The sequence below is a fragment of the Protopterus annectens genome, chromosome 5.part0, assembly GCF_019279795.1.
Source record: "Protopterus annectens isolate FY-2018-M chromosome 5.part0, PAN1.0, whole genome shotgun sequence".
Taxonomy (NCBI): Eukaryota; Metazoa; Chordata; order Ceratodontiformes; family Protopteridae; genus Protopterus; species Protopterus annectens.
Window position 1 is genome coordinate 1,629,884,653 of NC_056735.1, and position 16,896 is coordinate 1,629,901,548.

The 16,896-nt window shown below is 41.8% G+C and overlaps 1 protein-coding gene across 1 annotated transcript in view; it reads right to left on the reverse strand.

Moving 5' to 3' along the window:
• Positions 1 to 1,739: 1,739 nt before the first annotated feature.
• LOC122801802 (spidroin-2-like) overlaps positions 1,740 to 16,896 on the reverse strand; it is a 1,016,563-nt gene continuing 1,001,406 nt past the window's right edge. Inside the window, exon 3 of the mRNA XM_044071413.1 lies at positions 1,740 to 5,631. Within this exon, the coding sequence (XP_043927348.1) occupies positions 2,753 to 5,631 (2,879 nt within the window). The 3' untranslated portion in view covers positions 1,740 to 2,752. The remainder of the gene's footprint in view (positions 5,632 to 16,896) is intronic.

Here is a 16,896-nt window from a genome sequence, read left to right on the forward strand (position 1 = left end):
CATATGCACTATGGCAACTTCACCATAGGTGCAGGTTCCATAGGTGTTAACATCTAGTGTTGCCACATGGTGTTAACCAAGTGGCAAGCCACAGCCACCTCCCTCCTCCTTAGGATAAGATAGCAGAAGCCGCTCACTCCCACTATCCCCATCAGCTCTGAAAGATTTCCAAGCTGCTGACTGAATTTCGGTAACCTGGGTCACAGTCACGGCTTTATCACTCTATGCCATCAGAGATGCTGTCTGATGTCTGAAAGCTTCAGAAGTTATGCTGGAAGGGTGAACATCTGCATGCAACTAACCTCCAATGTTGTTGTTCTTCCTTCGGCTTTTCCCGGTTAGGGTTCGCCACAGAGGAACTCCAATCCGCTAATGACTGGCAGTAGATTTTTACAGTGCCGAGGTGCCAGCTCGACGCCCAACCTTCAACGAAAGCACACCCATTCTACGCATGCCTTTCAAACGCCACTCGACCACTGGGAGGGCATGCAGACTCCACACAGAAGGCGCTCCAGCCGAGAATCGAACTGAAGAATGTCTTGCTGTGAGGCAACAACGCTACCGCTGCACTACAATGATTACAAATACTGCTGCAGTGATCGTTAGGATGGACATGTTACAATTCTAAATGAGTGCTTTCATAAATAGAAGACAAAAATATATGAAAAAAAAAGAACTAGCCTTCCTTGTATAGACTACCAGGGATATATCAAATATGGGGACAAGTTGATGAAAAGGACAGTTCCTTGATAAGAGTTCCACATTTTGCTAATGTTCTACTTGGTAGTTCAAATTCCAGTTTATTTTACACCATCAGACTGTCCTGAAAACTTCATCTTACACATTTTAAATGCAGTAATATTCAGTCAAGAACAGACTATTGTGACTTATGAGCACTTTGTACATTTTTCATATACTTCAAGAACCCCAGTTCTGATGAAACTCCCATGTCATGTAAAAAGAATATCAGGTGAAAAGTTCAAGTTAGTCACAGTAGAGCATACATCTCTCAAAATACTGAAACAGAGAGGAAGGAAATTTTCAGCTTTCAGCACTAGACTTAATCACAACTAGTCCCTTGATAAAAACATTTAAATGTTACTAATATTCCCACTTAGTAGCTCAGGCACCAATTTATCTATTTAGTGAGACTGTCCTGGAGACACCCAGCAAATTGTAAATGGAGATGCATTCACTGAAGGACAGGATCCTATGAGCTACAAGCACTTACAATTCATTCTTCATATCCTTCAACAATGTTCGCATCCTAGATCTTGCATAGATGTCATGTGAAAAGGTCAGCATAGTCATGGACACACACCTCTCAGAATGGAAAAAAAAAAAAAACTGAGTTTTCAACTTTCTAAGCATTAGACCCAAATATGACCAAGTATGAAAAACAAACTGAATACTAGCAGAAAAGCATACTGAAAAAAAAGATCTGCTTCATGAACTGAAACACAATACACTGTCAATTAGATTCAACTCAAATGGAGTACTGGATAAAAATGCTCCTGAATGGTAACACTTGCAAGTAAGAACTGCCAGAAACAGGAGACCATGATTTCGTTACTGGCTATTTCAGTCAAAAGCATTACGGGATCTCCAAATCCAAAGTGTCTATGGGATTTTAAGTAGCACTTCCTTGACCCCTTCAACACAGCACCCAAAATAAACTGCAAAGACTACCTTTAGGAAATGTGAACTATGCTTGCTTTTCTATGCAGATAATGAAGCAATTCTGTGAAAACTGCATTTAATATGCAAACATTAATCCCACACACTGGGTAACATGGAAAGACAGACAACCAAACATAAGCAGGAGGCATTATTTAAAATTTTACAAGCTTGATCAGCAGCTTAAAGTGGCATCATAAGGCACCGATCATTTACTAGAATTTCTAACAGATTAAGAAAAAGACCTACCTCCCACAATATACCGATACTGAAATTTAGATAAGAGCACAAAAAAGCAAAGCAATATTTTTATCCAGTTTTTTCAAAACTCAATTTTTCTTTACAGTTTTCATTTCAGTAAGATCACAATCAAACAAGAGAAGAAATGGTAACTGTATTTTTTCAACCATAAATTTTTAAGATAACAATTTAAAACCATTGCAAAGTATTACTTAGAGGTGATGAATTCCACTTCAGTAATCCATGAAAAAAACAATACAAATGAAAATATTTCCTCAGAGATTACACAAACATACATAATTTTTAGAACAAATATTAACAAGGTCGTCTAATTTAGACGCAATACAGAACTAGTCAGTTCAAGCTTAGAATGCTGAACTTTTTCTGGCTTCTGCTGCTTTAGTCTAACATAGGAATAATATCACACATTGCTTTTTGTTATGAAAATAAAGTTTATTAAAAACACAACCCTAAAGCTGAACTGTTTGATGGGAGTTTTAACTGCTACCCTTTTCCTTTAAATTAAAGAACCAGAAGCTATATGTATGACTTGCAAACCTTTTAAAGTAAAACCTTTACAAAAGTGTTGCACCAAAAAAGGTATTTCTCATTTCATATACACATTTTCAGCACTGCAGTTAATTTTCTGTAACTATTTTAAATACGGAGGAAAAACGTTTTTTTGATGATTCCCACCAGGAAAACAAACTACAAATGGGTTGTGGTACAGACGAAGCAATATACAGCACTTTGTACAGTTCTAGAGCTCTATATTTTTGACCAAGTAGGTTTAAACAAACTTTCATGACCAAATTCTAGCATGTATTCAAAGTCTCTATTTCTGAGCCTCTTCTGATGACCCAGAATTTTTTTCAGGTTCTTCAGTTATGGTAGGCTCGGATGATGACTCTTTAGCAGGTTTCAAGCTTGCAGATTCAGAAGCCTGTTTAACAGGTTCTGACATAATGTCTGTTTTTGTCACAGGTTTACTATCAGATTTATGGTTTCTATCACTGCTTTCTGAACTTGAAGATTCAGGTTTTTCTCTCTCAGATTTTTCTCTTCCTCGATGTTCATCTTTGTCTCTGCGAGATTCTCTGTCCCTTGAATCCCGCTCCCTATCTCGATGGCCACTTGACCATCTGCTTCTTTCATCAGAGTCTCGGTGTCTGTCATAATCTGGGCTTCTTCTTCCCCATTCTCTCCTGTCCCGAGTACTAGAACGTTCACGTTCTCTATCATCATGGCGGTTACTGTAATGGTCACGGCTGTCATTTTCATTACGACTGCTAAAGGACCTTCTTCCATATCTGTCCTGATCACGATCTCTACCAGGTGTATATCCAGGTCGATCTCCCCTAAAATATCTTCCTTCTCTGTCTTCAGAACCTCCAGAATCACGCCCTCCACGTCCACTTGGCCCACGCCCACCAGGACCTCCTGACTCTCTGCCTCCAGAAGCACGACCTCCAGGTCCACGGCTTTCTGGCCCACGACCTCCTGGTCCACGTCCTGACTGCCCACCTGGTCCACGTCCTCCTGGTTCACCTGGAGCATCACCTAGGAGTCCCCCAGGACCATGTCTCCCATGTCCATCACCTAAAAGTCCCCCTGAATCATGTCCTCCAGGCCCATCTCCTAAAAGTCCTGGGCCATCACCAAGAAGTCCCCCAGGGCCATCACTCAAACGTCCTCCAGGACCAGGACCATGTCCTCCAGGACCTTCACCCAAACGCCCTCCAGGGCCATGACCCCCGAGTCCTCTAGGGCCATCACCTAGAAGTCCCCCAGGACCATCACCTAAAAGCCCTCCAGGGCCATGACCCCCGTGTCTTCCTGGACCATCGCCTAAAATCCCTCCTGGGCCATGTCCCCCATGTCCTCCAGGACCATCACCTAAAAGCCCTCCTGGGCCATGACCTCCAGGACCATCGCCTAAAAGTCCTCCAGGGCCATGTCCCCCATGTCCTCCAGGACCATCACCTAAAAGCCCTCCTGGGCCATGTTCCCTAGGACCGTCACCTAAAAGTCCTCCTGGGCCATGTCCCCCAGGACCGTCACCTAAACGCCCTCCTGGGCCATGTCCCCCAGGACCGTCACCTAAACGCCCTCCTGGGCCATGTCCCCCAGGACCATCACCTAAAAGCCCTCCTGGGCCATGTCCCCCAGGACCGTCACCTAAAAGCCCTCCTGGGCCACGTCCTGCATGCCCCCCAGGACCATCACCTAAAAGCCCACTAGGGCCATGCCCCCCAGGACTGTCACCTAAAAGCCCACCAGGGCCATGCCCCCCATGTCCCCCAGGACCGTCACCTAAAAGCCCGCCAGGGCCATGCCCATGTCCCCCAGGACCATCGCCTAAAAGCCCGGCAGGGCCATGACCTCCAGGACCATCGCCTAAGAGTCCCCCTGGCCCGTGGCTTCCAGGTCTCCCAGGGCCATCACCAAGAAGTCCTCCCTGTCCACGACCCCCAGGTCCTCCAAGTCCACGACCTCCCAGTCCACCTGGACCATGGCCACCACGCCCACCTGGTCCATACCCTCCAGGTCCACCTGGCCCATGGCTGCTAGGTCCCCCCTGCTCATGAATAGTGGGTCCCCCTGGTCCATGACCTCCAAGTACCCCAGGCCCATGGCTGCCCTGCCCTCCAGGTGGTCCATGGCCACCAGGTCCCCTTTCACCATGTCCACCAGGTCCCCTTTCACCATGGCCACCTGGCCCATGAATGACTGGTCCACCAGGCCCAAAACCTCCAGGTCCCCCAGGTCCAATGCCTGTAGGTCCCCCAGGTCCAATGCCTACAGGTCCCCCAGGGCCATGGCCTATAGGTCCCCCAGGGCCATGGCCTACAGGTCCGCCAGGCCCGTGACCCGGTGGTGCGCCAGGCCCGTGACCCGGTGGTGCGCCAGGCCCATGACCCGGTGGTGCGCCAGGACCATGACCCTGTGGTGCGCCAGGACCATGACCCGGTGGTGCGCCAGGCCCATGACCCGGTGGTCCGCCAGGCCCATGTCCCAGTGGTCCGCCAGGTCCATGTCCCGGTGGTCCGCCAGGCCCGTGACCTGGTGGTCCGCCAGGTCCATGACCTGGTGGTCCGCCAGGCCCATGACCTGGAGGTCCAGCAGGCCCATGACCTGGAGGTCCAGCAGGCCCATGACCTGGAGGTCCAGCAGGCCCATGACCTGGAGGTCCAGCAGACCCATGGCTTCCTGGTCCTGATGGCATATGGCCTCCAGGACCACCTGGCATGACACCCGTAGAACTCACTGGGCCATGACCTCCAGGCCCTCCTGCTCCAAAACTTCCAGGGCCCCCTGGTCCCTGACTTCCTGGCATCCTTTGCCCTTGGGGTCCAGGTCCCCCAGACCCTTGACCTATTGGTCCTTCATGTTCTCCATGTCCTTCAGGCCCCCCAGGACCTCCTGCTGGCATCCCAGGTCTGGTAAAAGGAATATGAGGTGAAAATGGTCCTTGAATCCCATGAGGAGGTGGCAATGCAAAGCCTCCTGGTCCAGGTGGTGGACCTCTGAGGAGTATTGGTGGAGGCAAAGGCATACCTGGCCTTGGTGGCATCAAGGGAAATCTAGGCAAAGGTGGGGGTGGAACTGGAGGATGTTGGAGAGGTATTAAACCAGGACGTGCACCAAGAAGGCCTGTAGACGGTAGCTGTAGACCAAGTACTGGACCAGGTGCTGTAGTTCCAGGTGTAGCACCTGCAAAGAGATAAAAAGAATTAAAAAAATTAATGTTGAGAAACTGATTTCAGACTATTATTTTTAAAAAGTTAAGCATATCTTGAGAATTCTTTAAGTACATTACACATAAAACTTTGGAACTTGTTAAAAAATAAAGCCCTTGACATGACCATGTAGAATACTTTACATACACAATGATAACTTGAAAATAAAACTTTGGAATTTACAAAACAAAGCTAATATGACAAGAGTTTGGGGAACTCCCAACAGTGTGCAGCAACTTAACGCATGCTATGCTCAGACAATGGAGGTATGAATTACTATTTCAGATTGTCCTTATCTACACACACTGATACTGTGTGTGAATATAGCCCATCATGAATTAATACCACTTCCTGTTTTTTTTTTAAACACCTTTAATGAACACTTGTGACACAGGAACATTTACATTTATATAAAAGTAATCAACCTGAATTAAGTTCGTATTTAAAAACATACTTCATATATATTGCTATATACTATATAACCTAAGCAACATGACAAATTATTCAATTCCTGCTTCTCCCCTTTTTTAACAAGAAACATCTTAATTAAACCATCACTTATGACATAGGCAATCATAAATTTATATGAATGAAAACAAACCATGCAGACACAATTCTAGTTATAAGCATTTCACATCATAGACCATGTAGACACACTCCCAATTGCAAACATTATACATCACTTATAATCTACCCAATCATGTTCAGTCAAACATTACCTAGCTCATTAAAGTCCTGTCTTCTTTTAAAGCTCATTCCTCTCCGTTATGTATTGTTCCCACAATTCCCATTTTTTCCTGTGTAGTTTGCTCCTACTCTTTTCTAAAGATCTCAATTACAATTGTTTTATCACTGTTACTATATTCACTACTTCTAGTATAGTTCGTTTAGATTTTGACTTCCATTTTCAAGTAACTGCACTTCTGGCAGCCACCATAATTAGACACAGCAAGGCCCTACCACGTATAGGCAATTCTGATTCTATCATAGCTCAGAAAAATCATCGCCTTTGTCACACCAATCTGCCCACACAGCATCTCAGACAGTGCATCCCTCATCGCACTCCCAGAAAACGTTTTCCCAATTACCTCTTTCTTCCCAATCACACTACCAAAGGAAAAATTCTCTTGAGTCTACCTGGGGTATAAAAATATCTATGTAAACATTTCCAAGCAAAAAATACTAAATCTTCTAGATTTTGTTGCATATTTGGGAGACATACATATATCCTCCCATTGTTTCTTTGTGAATTGCTTATCCAATCTCTTCCAATCCTTTCTAACCTCCTCTGGTTGATTTTTATAGTTATCATGCAATATTTTATATCTTCTACTAATTATTCTTTTTATTGACAGCTTCTGTTCTAGATTCTATTAAAAACTCTACCAGTGCTGATCGTTTGTTTAGGACCCTCTATTTCTCTTTCCTATACTCTGATATCAATCCTTGATAGAAAAGGCAATCTCTAACCTGCAGTTCAAATAAATTCCTGGTATCTTCTCATTCTAAAATCTTTCCCTCTCTAGTTATTTGCACCCAATGTCTTGGGTCCTTTGCCAGTTTTCTCTAATAAATTCCTGCCCCTCCTTGCCTATTGTCTATATCCCTAACTGCAGTCATTCCTATCAGCAGAATCTCCTTTCACCACTCCTGTGTTGGCTTAGTTCTTATGGTACTTTCTGCTACTTTATAGATATAATACTCTATATGACTATTGTCATTCTCCTTAAAGGCCTGCATCCAAAATCCCAGTCATCCCTTGTTTCTTGAGCTTCTTCTCGGTTTCATCATCATCCCTTTTACTTTGAATTATAGTTTTTGCTTGTGCTATGTATAGGAGCCTTAACTAGCTTTGAACTACCAAATTGGGTAATCCCTGTCCTTTCTGTTCTACTGGAAGAATCAGCTTATCCCACTTGATTCTTGCCATATTTCCCTCCCAGATAAAAGTCCTTTAGCTCTTTATTAATTAGTATTCACAACTCCTCTGGTTGATAAAATATGCTTGACCTGTGTATAAGACTAATGGCACTAAAAACATTTCAACTGCTTTTATCTTACAATCCATATCCACATAACAAAGCTTTCATTTTCTCAGTTTTTGTATCATCTTCTGTTTAGTTTCTTCCGGTTTACTATCATTATGTCGAAAATTAAAACATATTGTGTACTTATCAGTGAAGTGTTTCGCCGAATGTACACAATTCCAAACCTTCCTAAAGTTGAAAACAAGCTGTTAATGTCGAAAATGTCGCTCGCGACCACCCTTCCCTTAACTCCCTAACTAACTAGCCTAAACTCACATTTATTTATGTAGGGGGGCAAGCCCCCCCGCACCCCCCTGTGGGGGGCCGTGCCCCCCACACCCCCCCTAACTTAATATTCCAACTCTGAGATCGCACTACAGTGAGGAAAGGGATGTATTTCCCTAACCGCACTGTACCGCAATCCCCTTACATGAGCGAACGTTATAATTGCGAATGCACAGTCCATTCGCAATAATAACGTTCGCTCACATCACCTGCCAAAATATGAAGTATTCAAACTTCCGTTATACGAATACTTCATAGCCGTGCAATTGCAAGGCGAAATTGTCATAGTAAACCATTTCTTCCCACATATATTTAGCTGCCACACCAGAATAATTTTTAATCCATACTCCTAAACACTTCACTTTATCATGTCCCCTTAAATATGGATATTGCTGAACCAACTCGTATGTGGATACATAATTTACCGCTATTGCCTTTGTTTTTGCTTTTGTAAACCAAAAAGATTTGAAACTGTCTCAAAATGTTTCACAACATTGTAATGTCTCCCTGTGGTTTTGTTGGGATTAAAATATCTGCAAATAGAGCCAGCTTTTCTTGACTACCACACAAATCATATCCTTGAATTTCTGAGTCCCTTATTTCTTTGCCAATGGTTCTAAACAATGCAAATAAAAGGAAAAAAAGGACACCCCTGCCTGGTTCCTCTGCTCAAACAGAAATTATCAGAAAGCACCCCACCCACTTTAATTTTCACCTCTGGTCCCTCATATAAACACCTAAACAACCTCATAATTTTTTCAGGAAATGCAAATGCTTCCATTGCCCTGCTTATAAAGTCTCAGCTTACTCTGTCAAATGATTTCTCTGCATCAAGACCTACCAACAACAATGGTATTTTCTTACATTCTGCTTCCCTCTGGATCATCAATGTTTGGCTCATGGTGTCAAATGTTTGCCCCCCCCCCCTGACAAAACCACAATGATCCATATCTGTCAATGTTGGAATTAGTTTTGCCATTCTTTTAGCCATTATAGACATGAACAGTTTATAATCATGGTTTAGTACTGAAATGGGCCTGTATGAAGCCGGATCTGATGGATCTTTACCCTCTTTAGGTATTACAGCCACAGCTACCACTGCTTTCTTCCAGGATGTCAGTACATCTCCTCTTAAAATAGTGTTAAACAAAACCTTTCAGATCTTTATCAGTTTTTCCCTCTTGGCTTCCAAATTTCCACAGGAATATCATCTATTCCGGAGAACTTTCCTGTAGATTAGTTATACATCACAATTTTTATCTCATCTCCTCTTATCCTAACAGTAACTGGGCCTCATCTAACTCTAACCTTGGGATGCTGAATTCTTCCATAAACATTTCCATTTGTATCTTTTCTTGATTTCTGTATTTCTCTGCTTTATACAAACTTTCACAGAATTTCCGAAATATTTCTAATACCTCTACAGGATCTCATTACCTTCCTTGTTACAGGCTCCCTAAGCTTGGTGACAGCCCTTTCTACTTTGTTGCCTGAGTGGTTGTACTAAAAGTTTTTCTGCCCTAGTGTTATCAAAAACAGTTGCTTAACAGAAATCGTTCTAAACTCGTGTATATTATCGAGGTAATCCCTTATTTTCTGCTTCACATTCAGCAGTTGAGCCTCCTCTTGCTCTGTGAGATTCGCCCTAGTCTGCAATATATTTGTCAGTCCCTCTAAATAATTCTTTTTATTTCTTAATAGCTCCCTTTACTTCCAACCTATTTTTAAACTCTACCTTAATTTTATCCCACTCCCTAGCTATATTTTCAGAAGCAATTTCTATCCTCTCGAATAGCTCCTGAATAATCTCCACTACCCATTCCTTAAATTTCTCTCTTTTCAACAGGTGGGAAAGTGCCAGTCTCTGATTTTTATTTCATTACCCTGAGTTTTTATTCTAATTACTGGCACATGATCTGAAACAGTTACTGTATGTATCAAGACCTTCAATTAAATGCATGTTCCTGTGAAATGTAAATTCTGTCTAGCCTACCCTCCTTTTTATATCTTGGGGTATATGTAAATTCACTCCGAACTCCTATTACTGAATTCACATCTTCCATGCCAAATATTTTCTTCTTCAATAAATCTCTCCTTTGTTAGACTTTTCCTTCTGGGACCCCAGACACATCTTCACTGCTGGAAATCAAATTCTTATCTCCACTTATAAGCAACATTCCTTGATGAAAACTGATCATTTCTCCCAGAATTTTCTTAAGCTCCATTATAGACTCTGGTGTGACAGCGAAGGATATGTGGAAAGAGACTAAACAAAATATAATATAAAAACCTGAGAAAATGGAAGCTTTGTTACAAGGATACAGATAGTAAGACACAAGCAGTTAAAATATGGAATGCATGCCAATGTAATCCTCTTCGTTTGCCGGTCGCTCCTTAGCACAAATCTGCCATTTTTGATCCTCTTTTATCATTAGAGCTCCTCTTGCAATTAATATAAGTACTCTTTTCCTTTGTCACAAATTTTGAAAAAGTCCACTATTTCCAGATGTTCTTGTTCTGTCATATTTCACAAATATAACTACTGCATTGTAATCCCACATTAAGTTACTTTATTGCAGTTCGTCTCCATCTCCCAAATCATGCCTCTGCTTTATTTCCATCAACTCTTTTGCTCCCTTCCTTCTCTCCAACATTTTTCCGTTGAAACAGTGAAAAAGGTTTCATTGGTACAATCTCTCTGTGGTCTTTATTACCAGAAGAACAAGAAGCAGAATCTCCTTCCGTTTCACAGCTCACTTTTTGTTAGGCAAACTTTTGTATTCCCTCTTTAGCATGTACTTAATCTAAAAATTATTTTGTCCCACCAGGGGAGAATACCTTGAAGACAGCTAGTACTGCAGTTTGAATCTCACACCTGCGTCTCAACATTCCTCGAATAGTGGAATTAATTTACTCCTCTTCTGCCTTGTATGCAATGAGTAATCATTCTCCATAAACACTCTGCTGTCTCCAACTTTTAGTATTTTGTCCTTCTGCCACAGTTTTGTCAGAATTAACTCCTCCTGCTACTAAGGATTGCATCTTTACTATTAAAAGTCTAGGTTGCTTTTTCATAGCCAGGTTTGGGGTATTCACACAATGTGCCCTTTCAACTAACAACTCCTGCTGTGGAATACCAGTCTAGTTGTTTATTTCTGCTTTCACAAAATGAATGCAGTCTGTTCCTTACAGCTGCTTTGGTATAGCTGAAAATCTCAGGTTGTTCTTACTTGCTCTGTTCTCAAATTCTATTTTTTTTAAACATCTCTTCCTGAGCAGTCTCACAGTCAGCTTTTTCTTCATTTCAACCTCTGATTTTTGCAGCTTTATCACCTCATCTGAAGATCTATTTAAAGCTTCTTCCATTTTTTCCAGCCTTTTGTAATTTGTGTTGATATACTCCACCAGTGTTTTATTTTAACCCAGTCTGTGTGCAGTTGTCTTGTATCTTCCTAGAGGTTACTGGAAATTACATCTGGAGGTTGCACTGCATTTTGCTGAACAGCTACAGAACTTTCCCAATCACGGTTTCTTCACTTTTTCTTTTTAAGGTGATCTGTATTTCTTTTTTACTGCCATCCAGGCAGTACACTTACTAGCCAGTTACTGAAATGTAACCATACACAAAAGTCTACTGGTCTTCTCTGTTGAGTTTCTGCTTTCATACTGGGAGAGCTAGAGTTAAACTGTTACTCAATGTGCAGCCAACCTGGAAGCCTATAACCACTTCTTGAAACCAAAGGCATGGGTTTCTCTCAGTTTCTTAAAGTAAAAGAACTTTGGGTTAGATGACTTTGAATAGGTTTAATCTTTGCATTAAAAATCATTCCATAAAGCCACTTTGCTAACACGATGCAATGAAATCAGTGCAGTACAGTGGAAAATTAGAGTACATGAGCATGTCCTTCCCTCTCAATCTGCTGCAAGCTTGAAATAATTCTGCAATATGAATGAGGCAGCCTACGAAATAATATGTAAACTTATGAAAATACACCAATGAAAATAATCTTACAATGTACAACACTATATTCAACAATTGTTTTAGAAATAATCCTCTATAAAGCGACAAGTACCATGCCAAAAAGTGACTGAGGAAGTTAAAGCTTCATCTTAGAAGTGTATTTGGTGGAAAGACAAAATGGTGTTTGTTGCCCTAATTTGTACGAATTGAACATTAAATTAAATGCAAAGTCTGCATTGTTCTCAGAAAAAGACAGATTTGCCTTCTGAAGGGAAGGGTAGTTTGAAAAGGGTCTGAAAAATAGTTAAATGAGGAAAATGCCAGAGCACGCTTTTATGAAGGAAACAGCAAAAAAAGTGAGATCCATATATTCTACATGCATCTTTGAGAAAAAAGTTCTCTCTCCCATAATTTGCGACTCCAGACACTAGACCTAGACCATTAATCAACACAGATGATGGCAAGCATATGCACTCTATGTAGCTGTGTACATGTTTAAACTTGCAGAGGTGCCTGCATGGCTGCCCTTCAAGAAAGGTAAAGTAGGCTGCCACTGTGCCCCTATTCAAAACAACCACAGCTGTGGCAGGCACCTTATGGGGAAGATGGCTTTCTGCTTTGCCCCACCAATGATCTAAATACCTTCAGTCAAGAAAGCCTTTTGTCTTCTCTGTTTGGCACTGGAGTGACTGTAGTGCAATGCTGTTAGTGGGCTACAGCATTCTCTGATGATATAGATTGTGGTATGCAAGCATTTTTTTTATCCTGGCAGGCAACCACACAAAATGGGCAGAATTTACAACTTTGCAGAAATAATGGGTATTTGTGTAAAATGCATGAAGTGCTTTAGAGTGGCTGGCCACTTTATGTGAAACAGTCACAATAAATTGCTCAGTTACTGGGGACTTTCTGAAGTGCACATGATAAACTGTGGCTATAACTGCAGGAATGGGGTGTATATGGATGAAAATGACAGACCCTGATTTCATTCGCTCATTTGTTTACTCCAATTCTGCAGGACAACTGCAACATTCTGAATATGTTCAGAGTGGGAATACTTTACTGCAGCTGCTATTTATTAGAAACAAAGCTGAAATACAGCTGTGAAGCCTGACTTTCTTTCATCACAATCAGATGTCTTAGGTATCTACATAGTCAACAAAGTGTATGAGTATAATTAACTGTGTTGTGTGCTGTTTGCGGATGAATGTAATGGACCTTTCTGTCTGTTCAAAGTGTCATTAATCTGGCTTTGCAGGACTTCACTGGGGTCATATCAGGCATCAGACTTGTACACTGTTAAAGAGGCTGTAATTGATGTGTGCACTAGCCATCTGTGAATAAAAGTGACTTATACCTACTGATGTTTGATCAAGACTGTTAGACCGCCACCAATCTGGAGTGGCAAGAGCACGGTCACACAATGTATTGTACTTACTGTGGCTTGTGTATGTGTGTGTGGGGGGGGTTAAGTTTAGAACTAACAAGGTGGCCATAATTTATTTCACTTTTCAAAATCAATCATCAGCATTACATGCAATAAAGTGTGTGTGTGCGCGCTTGCGTTAGAGACAGAGAAAAAAGAGAGAGACAGCAACTGACCACTTGTAAAATGCCACTGTAAATATTGTTGCTATCTCAGTGTTTGGCTCAGAGTTCTTGGCTATGGTGTCTTCTGTGCAGAATCTACATGTTCTCCATGTCACTAGGTGGATTTATCCATTTTCGCTGCTGGCTTCCTCCAACATCCCAAAGGCATGCTATGCTGTAAGTTAACTGGCATCCTTCCAGTTTGCCTGCGTGTGTGACAGTGAGTTTTTTTTTGGGGGGGGGGGGGTGAAGGGAGGTAGGCAGCATTCCCAGACGCATTTATACGATGCGTGTTCTCACAAGCATTTGCTTACTCATTTTATTAGGAACTTTGACAAAGAAGTCTTGGATACTTTTTTTCTTTAAAAAAAAAAAATTGAATTCTTTAAGAATTTTTTTTCAGGCCATCACTTGATCAAAATGTTGGGGGGAAAAAAGCCTTAAAATGCATCTCTCAGCATTTAGAGCATCATGGCTTCTGCGGTCCTAGTAGCCCCTAGATTCCTTGTCTTTTTTAGACTAGCGACTTTGTAGTTATTACAGTCTTGTCCATTTAGCATGTGTTGAAAGAATGCAAGAAATAAGTGAGAGAAAAAAAAGGGTAGGGAAGTCAGGCAGTATTCCTAGATACAATTTGTGCGTTCTTGCAAGCATTTGTTTCCCCAGTTTATTGTGAATTACAGTCTTCCCATCTTTGAACACAGAGCATTTGACACAATTTACTTCTTACTTTATAAGGAAAAAAACAAGTGAATTTCTTTCCTGAGTCATTAATTTTGTTCAGGCCATTGTTGGATCAAAAGGGTGGAAAAAGGATATTTTTCATTACTGACACTGCAAAGCAGCACTAGGGTGGTGCTGTACTGCCAAGTGTGCCATCCTACAGTGAAATCTTAAACAGAAGTCTCATCTCGCCTAAGTTGGTAATAATTCAGATGTACGTAAAAGATCCCAGAGTACTAACTGAAAAGAGCAGGCAGGGGTCTTTACTTACATGTAGTTACATAGTTACATCCTTCAAATTTTAAAAACAAGCACTTTAAATTTAAACTCCCAGTAGAATTTATCTGCTTCAAACTTTCATTTAAAAAAAAAAGAAAATATTTACTTAAACACGTTTCATTTGCCTGAATTTCCACACAACCATCTTTATTTTTCTCAAGATATCCACACATACCTACTCACTCACTCAATTATTCATTTGTTCTTACCTTCCAGATTACCAAAAAAGTACAGTTTTGTACCTACCATAAATGTAGATGTTCGAGGATCTCCATTGCTGCAGTCCTTACATATGGGTAGTCCGCTGTCCACAAACGGCCCGAATACCAAAGGGCTAAAACAGCGTCGGTCATCGGCGCCTGAGACTGACGTCAGTACGTGCCAGTACAAATGCGCATGACCGACGCCATATACTCAGTCTTTCTTGCCTCAGACGCCAGAATGCAAAAAACACCACCCAAAACCCAACCTAAAAAGGGGGAAGGAGGGAGGGAAAATTGGACTGCAGCAATGGAGATCCTCGAACATCTACATTTATGGTAGGTACAAAACTGTACTATGTTCTTCGTCTCCCATTGCTGCAGTCCTTACATATGGGTAGAATCCCAGAGCAACGGAAAAAAGGGAGGCTGGCCAACTAAATAGCATTAGGAGCTGCTAACATGCCCTGTAAGATTGCAGTGGCAAACCCAGCCCTAGACCTAGAATAAAGAGGTAAATGATAATGCTTTGTAAAGGTATGTACAGAACTCCAAGTAGCTGCCTCTAGAATGTCTTTAGTAGCTACCCCTCTCAAAAAGCAGTAGAGGTGGCGTAGCCCTAGTAGAATGAGGCCTGATCCCAACTGGAACATCCTTTCCATGATGAGAGTAACAAAAAGCAATACAATGGCCAATCCACTTGGAAATAGTTTGTTTGAGACAGCTTTCCCTTGTGAAGTCAAAGCAAAAGAAACAAATAATTGTTGAGATCTTCTGAACTCTTTGGTTCTGCTCAAATAATACCTTAACTGTCTATGTACATCCAAAGAATGCAAAACTTTTTCCCCTTTATTTTGGGGGTTAGCATAAAAAGTAGGCAAATGTATAGATTGGTTCAATGCCACATTAGAAATCACTTTAGGCATAAAAGTAGGATTAGTACGTAAGGAAACTCTGTCATTGTGAAAAATCAGAAAAGGTTCCACTGCCATGAGGGCCTGTAATTCAGATACCCTTCTAGCAGAAGTAACAGCCAACAAAAAAGCAGTCTTCCAAGACAACAACTTCAATTCAACTGTAGCTGCAGGTTCAAAAGGAGGCAGAGTCAGCTTTTCCAAAATAAAATTAAGATCCCAGGCAGGAGTAGGAGCTCTTCGTGGGGGTCTTATATTCTTTGCCCCTCTAAGAAACTGTTTAACCAATGGATGTGAAAACAAAGGAGGGTCACAATCATAGTGAGCAGAAATAGCTGCAGCATGCACTTTTACAGAAGAGAAGGACAAACCCTTGTCCAATAATACAGTCAAATATTGCAATGTACAACTCAAATTAGGCAATTTGACATCAAAGCCTTTAGCTGAACTCCAAAGAAAAAATCTCTTCCATTTATCAGCATAAACCTTTCGAGTACTAGGTCGCCTGGCTTCCAAAATAACATCCAAAACTTGTTGAGGGAGCTGAAGGCCCTCCTTCTTTAAAACAGAATGCGCTAGGCTGTCAGGTGTAGGGATTGCACCCTGACATTGAGAAAATGATTGTTTTCCTGAGACAATAAGTGAGGAATCTGTGGTAATGGCCAAGGTGTCCCATGAATTAAGCTCCTCAACAGAGGGTACCAATGCTGACGAGGCCAATCCGGTGCTATAAGGATCATGCAAGGTTTGTCCCTCCTGACTTTCAACAGTACCTTTGGAAGAAGAGGCAAGGGAGGAAAAGCATACACGTGAAGGTTGCTCCAACTGAAGGATAGTGCATCTATTTTCCAGGCTGTTGGATGAAACAGCCTTGTGCAAAACAGTGGCAGTTGGAAATTCAGAGGAGAAGCGAACAGATCTATGTCTGGAGTTCCCCAAGCCATGGTCAACTGAAGAAATACCCGAGGGTCCAACTTCCATTCGTGAGGATCCACAATCTGTCTGCTCAGAACATCTGCTAAAGAATTTTGTGCTCCTGGCAGAAACTGTGCTCAAAGAGTAATGTGCAGATTTAAAGCAGTTTCCCATAACAGCATTGCTTGTCTGCAATGAGGGTAAGAATGAGTTCCCCCTGCTTGTTGATGTACCACATGACAGTTGTGTTGTCTGTTCGAATCAACACCAGTCCTGGTTGAAGTAGGCCCTTGAATGCTTCCAAAGCAAATTGAACTGCCAGCATCTCTTTCATGTTGATATGCA